This window comes from Heloderma suspectum, chromosome 1, assembly GCF_057233095.1.
Source record: "Heloderma suspectum isolate Gila_16-S chromosome 1, 16-S_ref, whole genome shotgun sequence".
In the NCBI taxonomy this organism is placed as follows: domain Eukaryota; kingdom Metazoa; phylum Chordata; class Lepidosauria; order Squamata; family Helodermatidae; genus Heloderma; species Heloderma suspectum.
The window spans coordinates 435,770,933-435,785,443 of NC_139458.1; the positions used below are offsets into that span (position 1 = coordinate 435,770,933).

The 14,511-nt window shown below is 47.1% G+C and overlaps 1 protein-coding gene across 6 annotated transcripts in view; it reads right to left on the reverse strand.

The window, feature by feature from the left end:
* EXTL3 (exostosin like glycosyltransferase 3) overlaps positions 1–14,511 on the reverse strand; it is a 154,561-nt gene that overhangs the window by 63,940 nt on the left and 76,110 nt on the right. For all 6 annotated transcript variants that reach the window (XM_084829464.1, XM_084829460.1, XM_084829461.1 and 3 more), the window contains one exon: positions 1,162–3,722. In XM_084829464.1, coding sequence (XP_084685590.1) covers positions 1,162–3,309 — 2,148 coding nt within the window. In that variant the 5' untranslated portion in view covers positions 3,310–3,722. The remainder of the gene's footprint in view (positions 1–1,161; positions 3,723–14,511) is intronic.

Here is a 14,511-nt window from a genome sequence, read left to right on the forward strand (position 1 = left end):
GGCGGGGATGGGGGAATGGGGCATGGCCCTCTGGGGAACCGCAGGGGGCCAGAGTGGAACCCTGGCCTGAGGTTCTGTACCCCTGATCTACACTAATCCAGCTCAAATTGCAAAACCCAGGCTTCAGATTTAAACCATACAAACTGCCACCAAAAGGTGAGGGTAGAGAATACCACACTCAAAGAAGAAACAACTGACCTGCTCAAACAGCAAAAACAACCCCACTAGGATTAAACTGCCCAAGCTAATAAGCTACTCAAGTGAAGCAACGAGACACTAACTATATTGCAGAAACTGGATCTGATTCATCTCTTGTGCTACGTCAGTGTTGCAAAGGGCCATTGGTTGATGTGCCTCTCAAGGGCTCTCTTTTAGGAATTCCTTCCTAAGGGAGGTTAAGACTAGCTGTATTTCTGATGACTTCTAAGCTGGAGGCAAAAACAAATTTATCCTACCTGGCTTTTAATGCTTTTTAATTTAGGATTGAGGGTTTTAACGCTGCTCTTCTTGGTTTTGACGCTCCATTTGAATTCTGTTATTTTTTACATTGGGGGGGTTGTAGTTTGTTTTGTAAATTGCGTAGGGGGCACGTGCTAGGGCTAAAAGGCAGTACAAAGATATCTTTACATGTAAATAAGAGCCTACTTGAACCAGCAGGCACATTCATTCCTCAACACCTCCCCTGCTCCCCAGCCAACAACTTCATCCCACACAATTGTGGAGGCCCTATTACAGCAAAGATCTTTCTTCTCAGAAGCAGGAACTCTATTACAGGGGTTGTTCCATGGATAAAGAGATTTGGAGACCTATTTGATCCTGCAATCCGCTTTGCTCCAAACCTTGCAAAGACTCCCACTGGTCCGTTCTAAGGGTTCTACAACACCTCTGTACAGAGCTGGACTGGACTGTCAGAGGGGCAGTGTTGGGGGAAGTTCGATAACACAATTGTTGGTCTTGTTCTCACTTGCATACATATACCCCAAAGGCTGGTACAGCCCCCTTACATCCACCCTGTCTACTGCAAGTACTGGGAGAATCTTACTGAACAGTGAAAGATATAATACATAATATTAAAAATTCACAGCATTTTGTAAGAAAAAATATGAAGCCTGCCCATCTCTCTCCTAGGAGTAAAACAGTAAATATATGAATTGCTCTTACCACAATTGGGACCCCAATGTCTGGCCACAGGAGGTCTTCTGATGGAAGCTTGGGGGAATTCCAGACCACCACCACTTTATTTAAGTAAGGGAGACCATTCAGCCTCTCCAAGGAGTTCATTAATACTTCCTCTCGCTCATAGGTCAACATTACCACTGTAAACTGCTCCCTGGGGACATTGCCACCCAAGGCGGCTTGGAACTCCTTCCCAGAGCCACCAGCTCCTCCTCCAATCGGGCGAAATCCAGTCCCAGACCCTAGAAACTTCGCTTCGGATGGGAGCACAGGATCAAAGGGAGTGTGAGGGAAGAGGTGGAAGGGCCCAGGAGCTGAGTTCCAGTTTCTGTAAATATCCATTGCTGTCAGGGTAAAATTGCGTAGGTATTTGGGAGAGGAGTAAGGGGGCTCTGTTTCAACTGGCCCCAAGTCTAAGTCCCCATTGTCGGCCATGTTGGGATCTGTCCCGGCAGCTTTGCCAGACCGATGGGGAATCTCCACTGCCGTTTCCTCTTGGATGGGGACGGCTGGGATTTGGATTCGAGTCCTTATGATGGCCAAGACTGTGCTGAAGACACTGTCCGAGGTGGAAAAGTAGGTCTCCCACAAGAAGCGGCCCTGCCTCCTCATGGCCAAGAGGTCATTGTCAGAAATGCTCCTCAGAAGGAAGTGCACTTCTGTGATACGTGGCTTTGGTATGATTAAGGCTGCCTCGTTCCACCGGATCACATCATGATAGGGCAGCTGGACTTGCTCTCCAAGAACGACTGGGATAGCTCCAACTTCCAGAGCCTCAAACAGTCTCATTGCACACCCAGCGGAGATCACAAGGTGTGTGTCCCCTGGGGTGATTATCAGTGCAAAAGTAGATCGTTTCAGTAGCTCTAGCCTGTCTTCCCTTTCTCCACAAAGAGCCCACTCAGTGGGCAGGCTTGCCTTCGGCTGGTTCTTACAAGTGAATTCCACCAAGACAAAGTCCAGCTTGCTGTCTTGGACAGCCTTCAGGGTGGTAATGATCCTATCGTCATAGTCCGCTGGGGCGTTACCTTCCATTTCTTCTTCAAACGAACGTACTTCTTGCAAGCTGGATCGGAGAGACTCAACCTTCTCCCCTTGGAAACTGAATAAGTATTTCCGCTTGACTGGCACCTGGGGTGGGATCTCTAGGAAGTTGGGTTCAGACATGGCGTGCACAAGAGGAGACACCACAATGTCAAAACCTGGACGATATTGTACATCATAAAAGGTGGACTGGGCGATCATGGCCCGCCCCGTGCTGACATTATAAAGGAAGTTCTGAGTTTCCGACTTCCGGGATAAGTTAATAATGAGGTGGTTGTGTCCATCAGTCCTCCAGTATGGCAGAGTGTGCAACTGTTGCTCTATTTCAGTAGGTTTTGGCATTACAGGCTCCTGCATTTCCCCCACTAGGACTATGTATACGCAGGCGATGTTTGCATTTTCAGTAACATACACATTAGTTCTGACGGTGGATTCAAAAGCTTGCTTAATTAAAGGGTCCAATGAGTTCCCAAAGTTGAATTGGTCACTGTTGTAGACATACACCGGGAAACCAGAGGTTAATGGGCAACGTGAATAGTCAAAGCAGTTGTGTAGCCGGCAGTGCCTGTTGGATTTTGGCAAGGGGAAGCTGGAGTCGTCTTTCTCTGGTAGCAGCCGGATTGGCAGAGAGAGCTTGGGCTGGTTCTGAGCCATCAGTTCTTTGTACGAATGCTCTGTCTGGCTGATGACGTTTTTCAGCTGCAAGAGATCCTGCTTGGCGTTCTCAATGCTTTTCTTGCAGGCTTCGATCTTGAGGTTCAGCTTGGCAATTTCACTGTTCAGCTCCTGCCTCTTGGCTTCCAACTGAAGCAGCTCTTCACTCACTGACTCTCGGATGCGACACAAGTCCTGGACATGCTTCACTTCGCACAGCTCATTGCCTGTGCGGGGCCCGAAGATGCGCTTGCCCGCATCATCGGCATCATCGATGGTGGTTAAGTAGTAATGGGCGATAAGGGGAAAGAAGACCAGGATGATGAACAACGTGAAACTCAGCCAAGTGAGCCGAATCCGACTGGACCATCGTAACATCCAGGGTTGGCCTCCGTTCCCTACGCCCCCATTCCGCAACATGGTATACCCAGTCATGAGTCCAAGAGTTGGTGCCGCACCCTATCACGTTGGATCAGTAGCCATAACCAAAACAGTTTTTATCGGCAAGTTGCCAGAAGGAAATGTTATTGTGCCAGACAACAAGGCCAATAGAATGGAAATTTCATTTTCTCCTTGGGGTGACGGATACAACTTTTGATCCGACTAGAACCAATCATCAAACTCTTCTCCTTGACCTTCAGTTAACTGGGTGTTGCTAGGAGAGCAGGAACAGTGTCACCATGGCAATCAGATGCCTCCTCTGGGCCAGAAAACGACAAAAGGAGCAAGCCAACCTTTCCTGTCACTTCACACATTCTATATCAGCATCCAGTGAACAAGGCAAGCAGGAAGAGGTTCGCAGTATCAGTATCCCTCGTTGCCATTGTGCTGCTGGTATTCCACTGTTCCTAAAAGACAACAATAATACATCATACAGTGCAAGCAGTGCGTGTTTCATTAAGCCACAAAAACGGAGCCATCTTTTAGATCAGCTACACGCATTAATAAGACCACACCGTTCTACCTTTTGCCTAGATCTCCACCATGGCTTTCAAAGCCAAGCTAACTAGATCCTGCTTGGGAAGTGGTCAGATGTTACTTTTCAAACCTGGTTCAAGATGGAGAAAGTCTCTGGATGCCTCCTGTGCACCCTCGCTATCACCCTTCTTTCCACATAAAAAATATAGCTGCCCTGAACACACTATCCATTCCCGGATCTGGGAAGGGTGACATGTGGGCCCTCTCACAAAAAGTGCAGAACAGAATATTTGCCCAGGCCATGATTTAATACAACTTTAGCCATCTTTTGCAAAAAGTTAAGCTTCCAAATGATTAGAACAGAAGAACAGCTGCAAACCTTTCAGCTTCTGAACTGTATTTTGACAAACAATTTTGACCTTCATGCGCCTCAGTTCCTGCATCTTTATAAACAAGACTAACACTGATGTAGATTTCTGCCAGCTTAGATTCAAGTGATATGAAGAAAGTGAACCGGGGGGGGGGGGATATTTACTCTTCCTCTCTCAATTTAACAGAAATATAAAGAAAATGTCAGGATGATCCACTCAAAGACAGTAGATTTAAGGGGTAGAAAAGTGATTCTTCACATAAGACATAAATAGCTTATGGAATTTATTGCAAGTCAAACAGTTTTTTAAAAGAATAAAAATAACAAATACAGGGAGGAGAGAGTATATCTGGATTGTGCCATCGCAGTGTCCAGTTTAGATAGCAAGGGCACATCAGAGAGCCATTCTTGGGTGGCTGCCCCTCAGTGGCAAAAGTATGGAAATCCTGAACTTACGCAGGGAATTTCTGTTCTCTTTGAGTGAAAGAGGCCAGCTAGTCCACCAGCCCTGGAGTCCCGGGCTAGCTGGCCTCCCTCCCCTTGAAGGGAGAACCCTTCCTTTAGAACAGGGGTGCACAACCTTTCTGGCCTCGAGGGCCGCATGTGATGCTGGCTTGGGGGTCGGGGGGCCGCACATGTGCATGCACACACGCACAACCCCAGCGATCCTGATCCACATGACCATTTCCTTGCCACTGGCAGTGATCTGTATGAAGATTCCTGGAGGCTAGAGTGGAGTGTTTTCTCTCCACTCCATTGCCCAGCATTTTTGAGACAGAGTCCTCTTTCCTCCCTGCTGCTACCAGCAAGGAAAGAACGATCTGGATCAGGATCACTGGGGGGGGGGGGAATACTTGGTGGCTGGGGATTTGGAACACCTTTGGGAGCTGCAATTAAGGTCTTGGGGGGCCCATGTGCCCTCTAGGCTGTGTAGCCCTACTTTAAAAGTTCACCAAAATCTCAGCCTGTGTGCCTTTCGGAAGTATCTGTTTGGGCTGGCTTTTAAATAGCCAGGGTTCAGGCATGCGCTTTTGCTTTAAAAAAAAAAAAAAGATCTTTCCTGCTCTGGCTAATACGAGAGTGGACAATTAAGAAGAGAGCCCTCATCACTGCAGATCATGCTGGAATGAACACCAGCACTGGCAAGCACATTGCCCCATTCATGCACAATGCCACCCAGGAAAGGGCATCAGTGCACATTTCACAAGCTGTCTAGAAGGAAGAACAGACGTGCTACGGAGTCCCAGGAGAAAACAGCAACACAATTAGCTTTCTTGATTCCTGGCAGTGCAAATTGTCTATGTGAGTAGGAAAGGGAAAATAATCTTCACCTCTGTTGAAGGAGCATCTTTCCCCGTAAGCTGGGGAAGGAAGCTGTCAGTCAAACTCAGTTAAGCCTTCAAATTAACGCGTTACTATCATTGTGCCCCCAGGTCCCAGGGCCATCACAACGCCTTCTGGAACAGATGGGGGTTTATCGGATGCAAAATATGTGTGGTGGCTAATTGACTGATGTAACAGAAAGCTTCCAGAGTGTACTTAAAAGCTTGTTGTCATTTTAATGCCCAGCAACTCCTGCAGAGGAGGGCATACCCAACTTCCATTCTGGAATGTGTGTCCATTTTCTCTCCCAGCTGCAGGACGCACTCTCCCACTGGCCTCTCTTCTGCTGTTACTACTTTCAGGTAAAACGCTTCCTAAAGACATATTTCTCTCGCTGCCACCACCGCAACTTTGGTTGGGGGACTGTCCCTTTCTCCTTCCTTATGTGTCCTCTCCAACTAGATCATAAACCTGCTTTTAACTTTTAATTGCTGTACTGCATCCCTAGCCATTTTATAGTTGTTTGAAGAATAATAACTCCAATAAAACAAATCTTCAATCATGTGAGTTTTAGATTAATATTTTAAAATGTGAATAGGACTTTAAAAAAAGTTCCAAATCAAAACGCATAAACTGGCACACCTTTCTTGTAATTCTAGATAATACTACAATCCGGCATCAAACTGAATAGGGATAAATGCCAAGTTCTGCACCTAGGAAAAAGAAACCAAATTACAAGGTGGGGGATACTTGGCTCAACAAGACTACAAGCGAGAAGGATCCTGGAATTGGTGTAGATCACAAGCTGGATATGAGCCAACAATGGGATGTGGCTGCAAAAAAGGCAAATGCTATTTGGGGCTGCATTTATAGAGGTATAGCTTCCAAATCCTGGGAAGTACTAGTTCCCCTCTACTCAGCACTGGTTAGGCCTTATCTGGAGTACTGTGTCCTGTTCCGAGCACCGCACTTTAAGAAGGATGCAGACAAACTGGAGAGAGTTCAGAGGAGGGCAACAAAGATGATCAGGGGACTGGAAACAAAGCCCTATGAGGACAGACTGAAACAACTGGGCATGTTTAGCCTCGAGAAGAGAAGACTGAGGGGAGATATGATAGCACTCTTCAAGTCCTTGAAAGGTTGTCACAGAGAGGAAGGCCAGGATCTCTTCTCAATCATCCCAGAGTACAGGACACAGAATACTGGGCTCAAGTTACAGGAAGCCAGATTCCGGCTGAATATCAGGAAAAACATCCTGTCAGAGCACTACAACTATAGAACCAATCACCTAGGGAGGTGGTGGGCTCTCCCACAGTGGAGGCCTTCAAGACAAGGCTGGACAGCCATCTGTCAGGGATGCTTTGACTTGTACTCCTGCATTGAGCAGGAGGTTGGACTCGATGGTCTTATAGGCCCCTTCCAACCCTACTATTCTATGATTATATAATCCTATGAAGCTGGATGGTGGGAGAGGCAAGACAGATAAATGGAAGGACTTCTTCACATAGCGCATAGTTAAAACTATGGAAGTTGCTCCCCAAAGTGTCGTGATAGCCACCAATCAGGATGGATTTAAAGGAGTATTATGCAAATTCATGGAGGATAAGGCTATCAATGGCTACTAGTCATGATGGCTATGTATTAACTCCAGTATCTGTGGCGGTATGCCTCTGAAAACCAGTTGCTGGGGAACAACATCAGGAGAGGGCTATTGCACTCTTATCCTGCTTGTGGGCTTCCCAGATGCACATGGTTGGACACTGTGGGAACAGAATGCTGGACTAGATAGGACAAGCCTTCCTCAATCTGATGCCCTCCAGATGTGTTGGACGACAACCCCCATCACTCCCCAGCCAGCCCTGCTGACTGGGGGGAGGATGCTGGGAGTTGTTGTCTAACACATCTGGAGGGCACTACATTGGGAAGGGCTTAGAAAGACCTTTGGTCTGAATCAGAACAGCTCTTCTTATGTCCTTGTCTTAGGACAGCCATTCCCCCCTCTGTGAAAAAAAGGAGGGAACTCCTCTCCCAAGCTGCCAGATGTAATTGTTTAACGTGTGTTGAAAGTAATACAATCAAATGAATCAGGCCCACAATTGGGGTGCCATTTTGGATGGCTACCAGTAGGCAGGTCCTGGTCAGTGGTGATACCTCAGTAATGGAATTCCCTCACCTTATATGTCTGCCTGACACCGGATTCTATGATCTTGAGGTTAAAATGATTGCATTTTCTTGGGCTTTTAATGCTTTTTCAAATCTGCTTTTAGTGGCTCTCCATGACTTGTTGTTTTTAAGTGGCTTTTGAAGACTCCACTGCAGTTGAAACGTAGTGCTGTTATATTGTGGTCATTTTAAATTAAATTTGGTATGCTGCTTTGCATGGAAATACTATAATCAAAAGATGGAGGAAAAATATTTTAAATCAAGAGGTGCTTTGTACAAGAGTTTCAATATATATCCCTTTACCTGCTTGAAGCATTTTGCCTACATCGTCAATCTCTTTTTGCTATCTGTGTCTACACCCAGGATTGGGACAAACAAGCATCTTTTTATGTTTGCATCACTGCAGGCTGAAACAGCTTTTGGACATGAAATTGTTTTACACGACTAATCTCCAGCAGGAAACCACACAGCAGAGATTTAGAAGGAGCCCCGGGAGAATTTAACAGTTGCGAGATGCCAGATTTTATAATGCTGTGACATATTTCATGCTACAAAGATGCGCCAAGATTTGCAGAGTGCCTTGGAAACGACAGCCACAGGGAGAAGTCTGTTTGGTTCTCAGCAGGTACAACCCTGGCTAGTAAAAGCTTCCTTAAGATCATGAAAGGAGTAATTTTTGGTCAGGCAAGGGGGAAAAACTCTGACCAAAAAAAGCCTCCCAGATACATAGTGATAATATCATCTTAAACGAGGAACGTACAGAAAGAGAGGGAGAGCTTGAGCAGCACCCTTTTTAAAATCCTTTCTTGGATCCAATCTGGAATTTGTCTGCTAATACACGCTTATGTTGGGTTGGTGGGAACGGTTGCTGACTGGGAATTCTCTCTGTGTTTGGTGCATTAGGACCGCTCACCCAGCATCCTCATCCCACCATGCGCACAACAGCAAGTGTGACCCACGACATACACACATCAGTCCAAAAGCACATATAAATAATGCCCATGAGCCTTCCCTCTTAAAAACAGGAACAGGGGCAGGGGGCAGAAAATGCAGTTAACAAATGTACACAGATATAACCCCTGTCACATGTCACCATGTATGCGCTGCTCAATGTATGCCCACAATCCCATTAGCCAACAACTGTGTGAACCAACCCTTTGATGTCTGTATCTGAACATATATCACCACCCCATTCCCCAAACGTTCAGGGCAGGTGAAGGATAGGCTGAAAACAGAAAATATACTGTTAAAATACCAAGTTAAACTAAAATGGTGGATCATAACAAATTGTGGCAAGTTCTTGGTGGTATGGGGATACCAAGTCATCTTGTCTGCCTCCTGAGGAATCTGTATAACGACCAAGTAGCAACGGTAAGAACAGACCATGGAACAACGGACTGGTTTAAGATTGGGAAAGGAGTACGGCAGGGTTGTATACTCTCACCCTACCTATTCAACTTGTACGCAGAACACATCATGCGACGTGCTGGGCTTGATGAAGCCAAGGCTGGAGTTAAAATCGCTGGAAGAAACATTAACAATCTCCGATATGCAGATGCTACCACTTTGATGGCTGAAAGCAAGGAGGAGCTGAGGAACTACATGACGAAGGTGAAAGAAGTAAGTGCAAAAGCTGGGTTGCAGTTCAACCTCAAAAAAACCAAGATTATGGCAACCAGCTTGATTGAGAACTGGCAAATAGAGGGAGAAAACATGGAGGCAGTAACAGACTTTGTCTTTCTAGGCGCAAAGATTACTGCAGATGCTGACTGCAGCCAGGAAATCAGAAGACATTTACTTCTTGGGAGGACAGCAATGACAAATCTTGAGAAAATAGTGAACAGCAGAGACATCACACTGACAACAAAGGTCCGCATAGTGAAAGCAATGGTATTCCCCGTAGTAACCTATGGCTGTGAGAGCTGGACCATAAGGAAGGCTGAGCGAAGGAAGATAGATGCTTTTGAACTGTGGTGCTGGAGGAAAATTCTGAGAGTGCCTTGGACTGCAAGAAGATCAAACCAATCCATACTCCAGGAAATAAAGCCAGACTGCTCACTTGAGGGAATGATATTAAAGGCAAAACTGAAGTACTTTGGCCACATCATGAGAAGACAGGAGACCCTGGAGAAGATGCTGATGCTAGGGAAAGTGGAAGGCCAAAGGAAGAGGGGCCGACCAAGGGCAAGATGGATGGATGATATTCTGGAAGTGACGGACTCGATCTTGGGGGAGCTGGGGGTGGCGACGGCCGACAGGAAGCTCTGGCGTGGGCTGGTCCATGAAGTCACGAAGAGTCGGAAGCGACTGATCAAATAAACAACAAAACTAAACTCTCAGTGTTTTATCAGCTTAAGTCCATGCCCCCAAAACTCTTGCAGGGCTCCCAAGAGAGTGGTCGCAGTTGGAGAAGCACCAGCAAATTCTATAGTTATGGGGTAACTTCCAAGAACGCCCCTATCCAATCTTCTTACCTTGGAGTCTGTGATAGGCTTCTCCTTCTGGGGAGCAAGCTCCTTCCTCCCCAATCTGCCAAACGTATACAAAAACCTTGAAACCAGGGGTTGGAAACATGCAGCTTGCACGCCATATGCAGCTGCTGCAGTTCCCAAAATTCAGGAGCACCCCACCCCCAAAGAATCTTTAAAACAAACAAACAAAATGGTGTCCAGTGCTACTATGGAGTGCCAAAGGGGGCAAATTAGCTTGTCTGCAAGCTAATTTTGACCCTTTTGATGCTTCGTAGCTACTATGGAGTCCCGAAAGACCCGAAGTTAGCTTGCAAACAAGCTACTTTTGACCCTTTGGGAGCTCTGTAGCAACTCTGGATACCATTTTTGCCTCCCATTTTCAGCACCCACACAGGGGAGGGGGGGGGTTCTAGGGAGGTGAAAATGCCCCCCTGAAGTTGCCCACCCCTGCTCTAAATCTAGATTTTGCACATGACTAGACTTGGATTAGGAGGTGAAATATAGACAGTAGACCTGCTCTTCTTAACCATTGGTATAACACTGTAGCCCCACTTCTCTGTGGCTGAAGACACTAATGGAGCAATTCCCTACTTTTTACTGGAAGATTTACCTCCACTGTAGTCCCTCCATTGGGGAACGCTTCCATAGAACTAGCTGCTCCCAAACCTGAAAGCAACTTTACCAAGCAGCTGGGCTTTGATCTGCAATTGTTAAAATCAAACACTGCTTCTTAAACTGGGGGAATCTGGTTTGGAAATCCGATCCAGCAAAATGACCAGCAAAGCTTTCCTCAGGATGGAAATGAAAAGGAATATAGAAATCTACCTTATATCACGTCAGACTACTTGTCCATCCAGCCTGGTATCGTCTATTGGGACTGGCAGTGGCTCTCCATTAGGGGTTCCCAATGAAGAACCCGCGAAGCCCTCAAATGGCACTGCAAAGCTCTCCACTCCCTGCCCCCTTCAAAAATTTATTTTAATTTTTTTAAAAAACTTGGACTATGGTAGGGTACCAGGTTCTCCTTCCTGTTCCTGAACCTGCTGGTGATCAACTGTTCTGTGGGCAGGAAGAGGGGGCGAGAGTTGCTTTTTGGCCCCACTCAATCTTCTTCTATCCAGGCAGACCTTTCCCCGTTGCCTGCTCTGTCTTTCTAATCCCACCCTCTAGCCTTGCTTTTTCTCTCCACACAACTCCTTTCCTCTCTACTTCTCTCCCTTGCCTTCCCTGTCCCTTGCCATCATCATCATCATCATCATCATCATCTAATTTATATGCCACTTTTCCACAAAAAGTGCCCAAAGCGGCTAACAAAACAGCAACACAACAACAAAAAAGCATACCAGTACATCATTATAATAGGACCTCATTACAATCATAAATAACTAATTTCACTGATACTAACATAATAACATTTCAGTTAATTACAAAATAGGCAAAATCAAACATTGCAACACAATATCAATTATTATCTTTCAGTAGTGTGTAAACCAGAGCCCAATAAACTAATCTTTCCTATGCATTAAGGCTTTAATAAACACTACAAACTGCAACAGCTACACCAGGAAAACAAAATTCAGAAAATAGCAGCCAGGTTTCTTACAGCCTGCAGCAGATCTCTCCCCTATGCTCCACTCTTTCATGCTGGTGAAATTCGCAAGGCTTCAACAGAGATGGGGGGGGGGGTGTTCAGTCTCTTCCCCTCTACTTTCTTTCCCTTCCTAGCCACTAGCCTTGCTTTTTCTCTCCCACTCACTCTGTTATCTTGCTGTTTCTCCCCACTCCCAGCTTCTAGCCTCGTTCCCTCTCTCCCTTCTACCTCTTTGCCCTGTTATTTTCCCCTCCTTCTCAGCCTCTACCCTTGCTATTTCTCCCTCCCACTTCTTTTACTAGCAAGGCCCCCCTGGCAGCTATTATGTGGCCTGCCACATCCTCCATGAGAGCCATTTTGTGGGGGTGCCCACATCAGTTTCTCAAATTCCCAAATGTGCCCACAGGTCCAAAAAGGTTGTGGATGCCTGCTCTCTAGGGTCTTGGGCAGAGAAGAGTCTTTCCCAAGGCCTGCTTGCTGAACCTTCTAAGTGGAGATGCCAGGGATTGAACCTGGGCACTTCTCTATGAAAAGTAGGGGCTCTACCACTGAGCCAAAAGGAACCAAAAGGTGAGCCCCTCCACTGCTCTTCAACTCAAGCCAAACCGAGACTCTAAATGACGGTGCTACGTTTTGCAGCTCGCTCTGCTGCACCACACAGCAGATGTGACGCGCTCGAAATGTCATTGCCACTTACAGCTGTGTCAGGTTTCACTTTTCGGAAAACTCCCCATGGCACAAGCAGAACTGGTAACAAGCATCTGCAGGACACAAGAATTGCCACATTTCCAAGATGTGGGAAGGAGATGGATTGCTCCACTGAACACCTGGCAGACTTTGTCTGGAGCACGACATTCCAGCAACACAACACAACACAACAGGGCAACACAAACTCCACGGAGCAGGCTGGAAATAAATTCGGAGGAGCACTTCGATGATGGCAAAAGGGTCTCAAATCCAAATGCTACGAAAAGTGAAGGAACTGGGAATACTGCCCGAGAGGAATGGACATGAAGGGAGAGAGTTGCTGACAGCTTTCTCATATCTGAAAGTTCTTAGGTAGAACCCAGAACCCAGCAGCAATGGGTGTATACCACCACTGTTCAGCACTAAGCCAGGCAGCTTGAGGAAGCTAGTTTGGAGGTTTGCAAGCAAATTTGGGACACATTACCTCACAGGGATGCAATGTCCCACTTTAGAATAGTGGGACCAGATAATCCCTCAGGATCCTCATGGCCATACAAGGCTATAATTCTACCCATGCAAGAGAAAAGATTGGCAAAGAGTGGCCATCTCACTAAGGAGGGTCCCATAGCATTTGGTTTAAGCTTTCCATCATATTTTGCCATTCTGTCCCTTTACTTTTTAACCATGTCACCCACTTGATTCCACCAACTGCCCTGCTTTGCTTTTACGTTGGAACGAGTCTAGGACACACAAGGAACAGAAGGGCCCACCATTGCTATGTTCCTGTTCCCAGGCCTTCTGAAAAAGAACTTGTGGAATTTAAATGTAAAAGTGGATTCCATAACTGCAGCCTTCCAACTCCACCAGGTCTTTTCCCACAAGTGGTGTCAAGCGCTGTGGGACCAAGAAGTGCAAATCACATTCTCCTTCCCCCATCCTTCCTCAAAACATGCAGGAGTCAAGAGCAGTGGGGTCCTTCGAAACAAGCTCTCCATAAACATGCAAGAAAAGCTCTATCCAGGGCTCTGGATAGGGGTGAATGCTCCTTCCTTGTTCTCCTCGACCTCTCAGCAGCTTTTGATACCATTGGCCACGGTATCCTCCTGGACCGCCTGGAGGGGTTGGGCATTGGAGACACTGTATTGCGGTGGTTCCGGTCCTTCCTCTCCGGCAGGTACCAGAGGGTAGCACTGGGAGAGGAGGTTTCGGACCCGTGGCCACTTACTTGTGGGGTGCCACAGGGTTCCATCCTCTCCCCGATGCTATTTAACATCTATGTGAAGCCGCTGGGGGCTATCATCAGGAGGTTTGGGGTGCAGTGTCATCAATATGCGGATGACACGCAGCTCTACCTCTCATTCAAATCTTCACCAAGGTTGGCCGTAGAATCCCTGTCCAAATGTCTGGAGACGGTGAGTGGCTGGATGGGGAGGAATAAGCTGAAGCTGAACCCTGACAAGACCGAGGTACTTTTGGTGGGAGACAAGAGGAGGCTAGGGGATGTTGACCTGGTGTTGAATGGGGTACGGCTACCCTTGAAAGACCAGGTCCACAGCCTGGGGGTCATTTTGGATTCCCAGCCGGACAGCGCTGTATCAACTCCATCTGATACGGCGGCTGCGCCCCTTCCTTCCCGACCATCTGCTCCCATCGGTAGTACATGCCCTGGTCTCCTCTCGTTTAGACTATTGTAATGTGCTCTACATGGGGTTACCCTTGAAGACGGTTCGGAAGCTGCAGCTGGTACAGAACGCGGTGGCTCACCTGATTAAAGGCAGCCACTGGCGAGATCACATCACTCCAGTGCTGAAGGAGTTGCACTGGTTACCAGTTGTTTTCCAGGCCAAATTCAAGGTGTTGGTTTTGACCTTTAAAACCCTATATGGTTCCGGCCCAGCCTATCTTAAGGAGCGCCTCCAGCAGCACCAGACAGGCCGCTTAACAAGATCAGCCTCGGATGGCCTTCTCTCTGTCCCATCAGCCCGGACAGCTAGACTGGTGGGGACGAGGGAGAGGGCCTTTTCTGTGGTGGCCCCCACTCTGTGGAACTCCCTCCCTAGGGAACTCCGTCATGCCCCCTCTTTAATGAGCTTCCGTCGTGCATTAAAAACGTG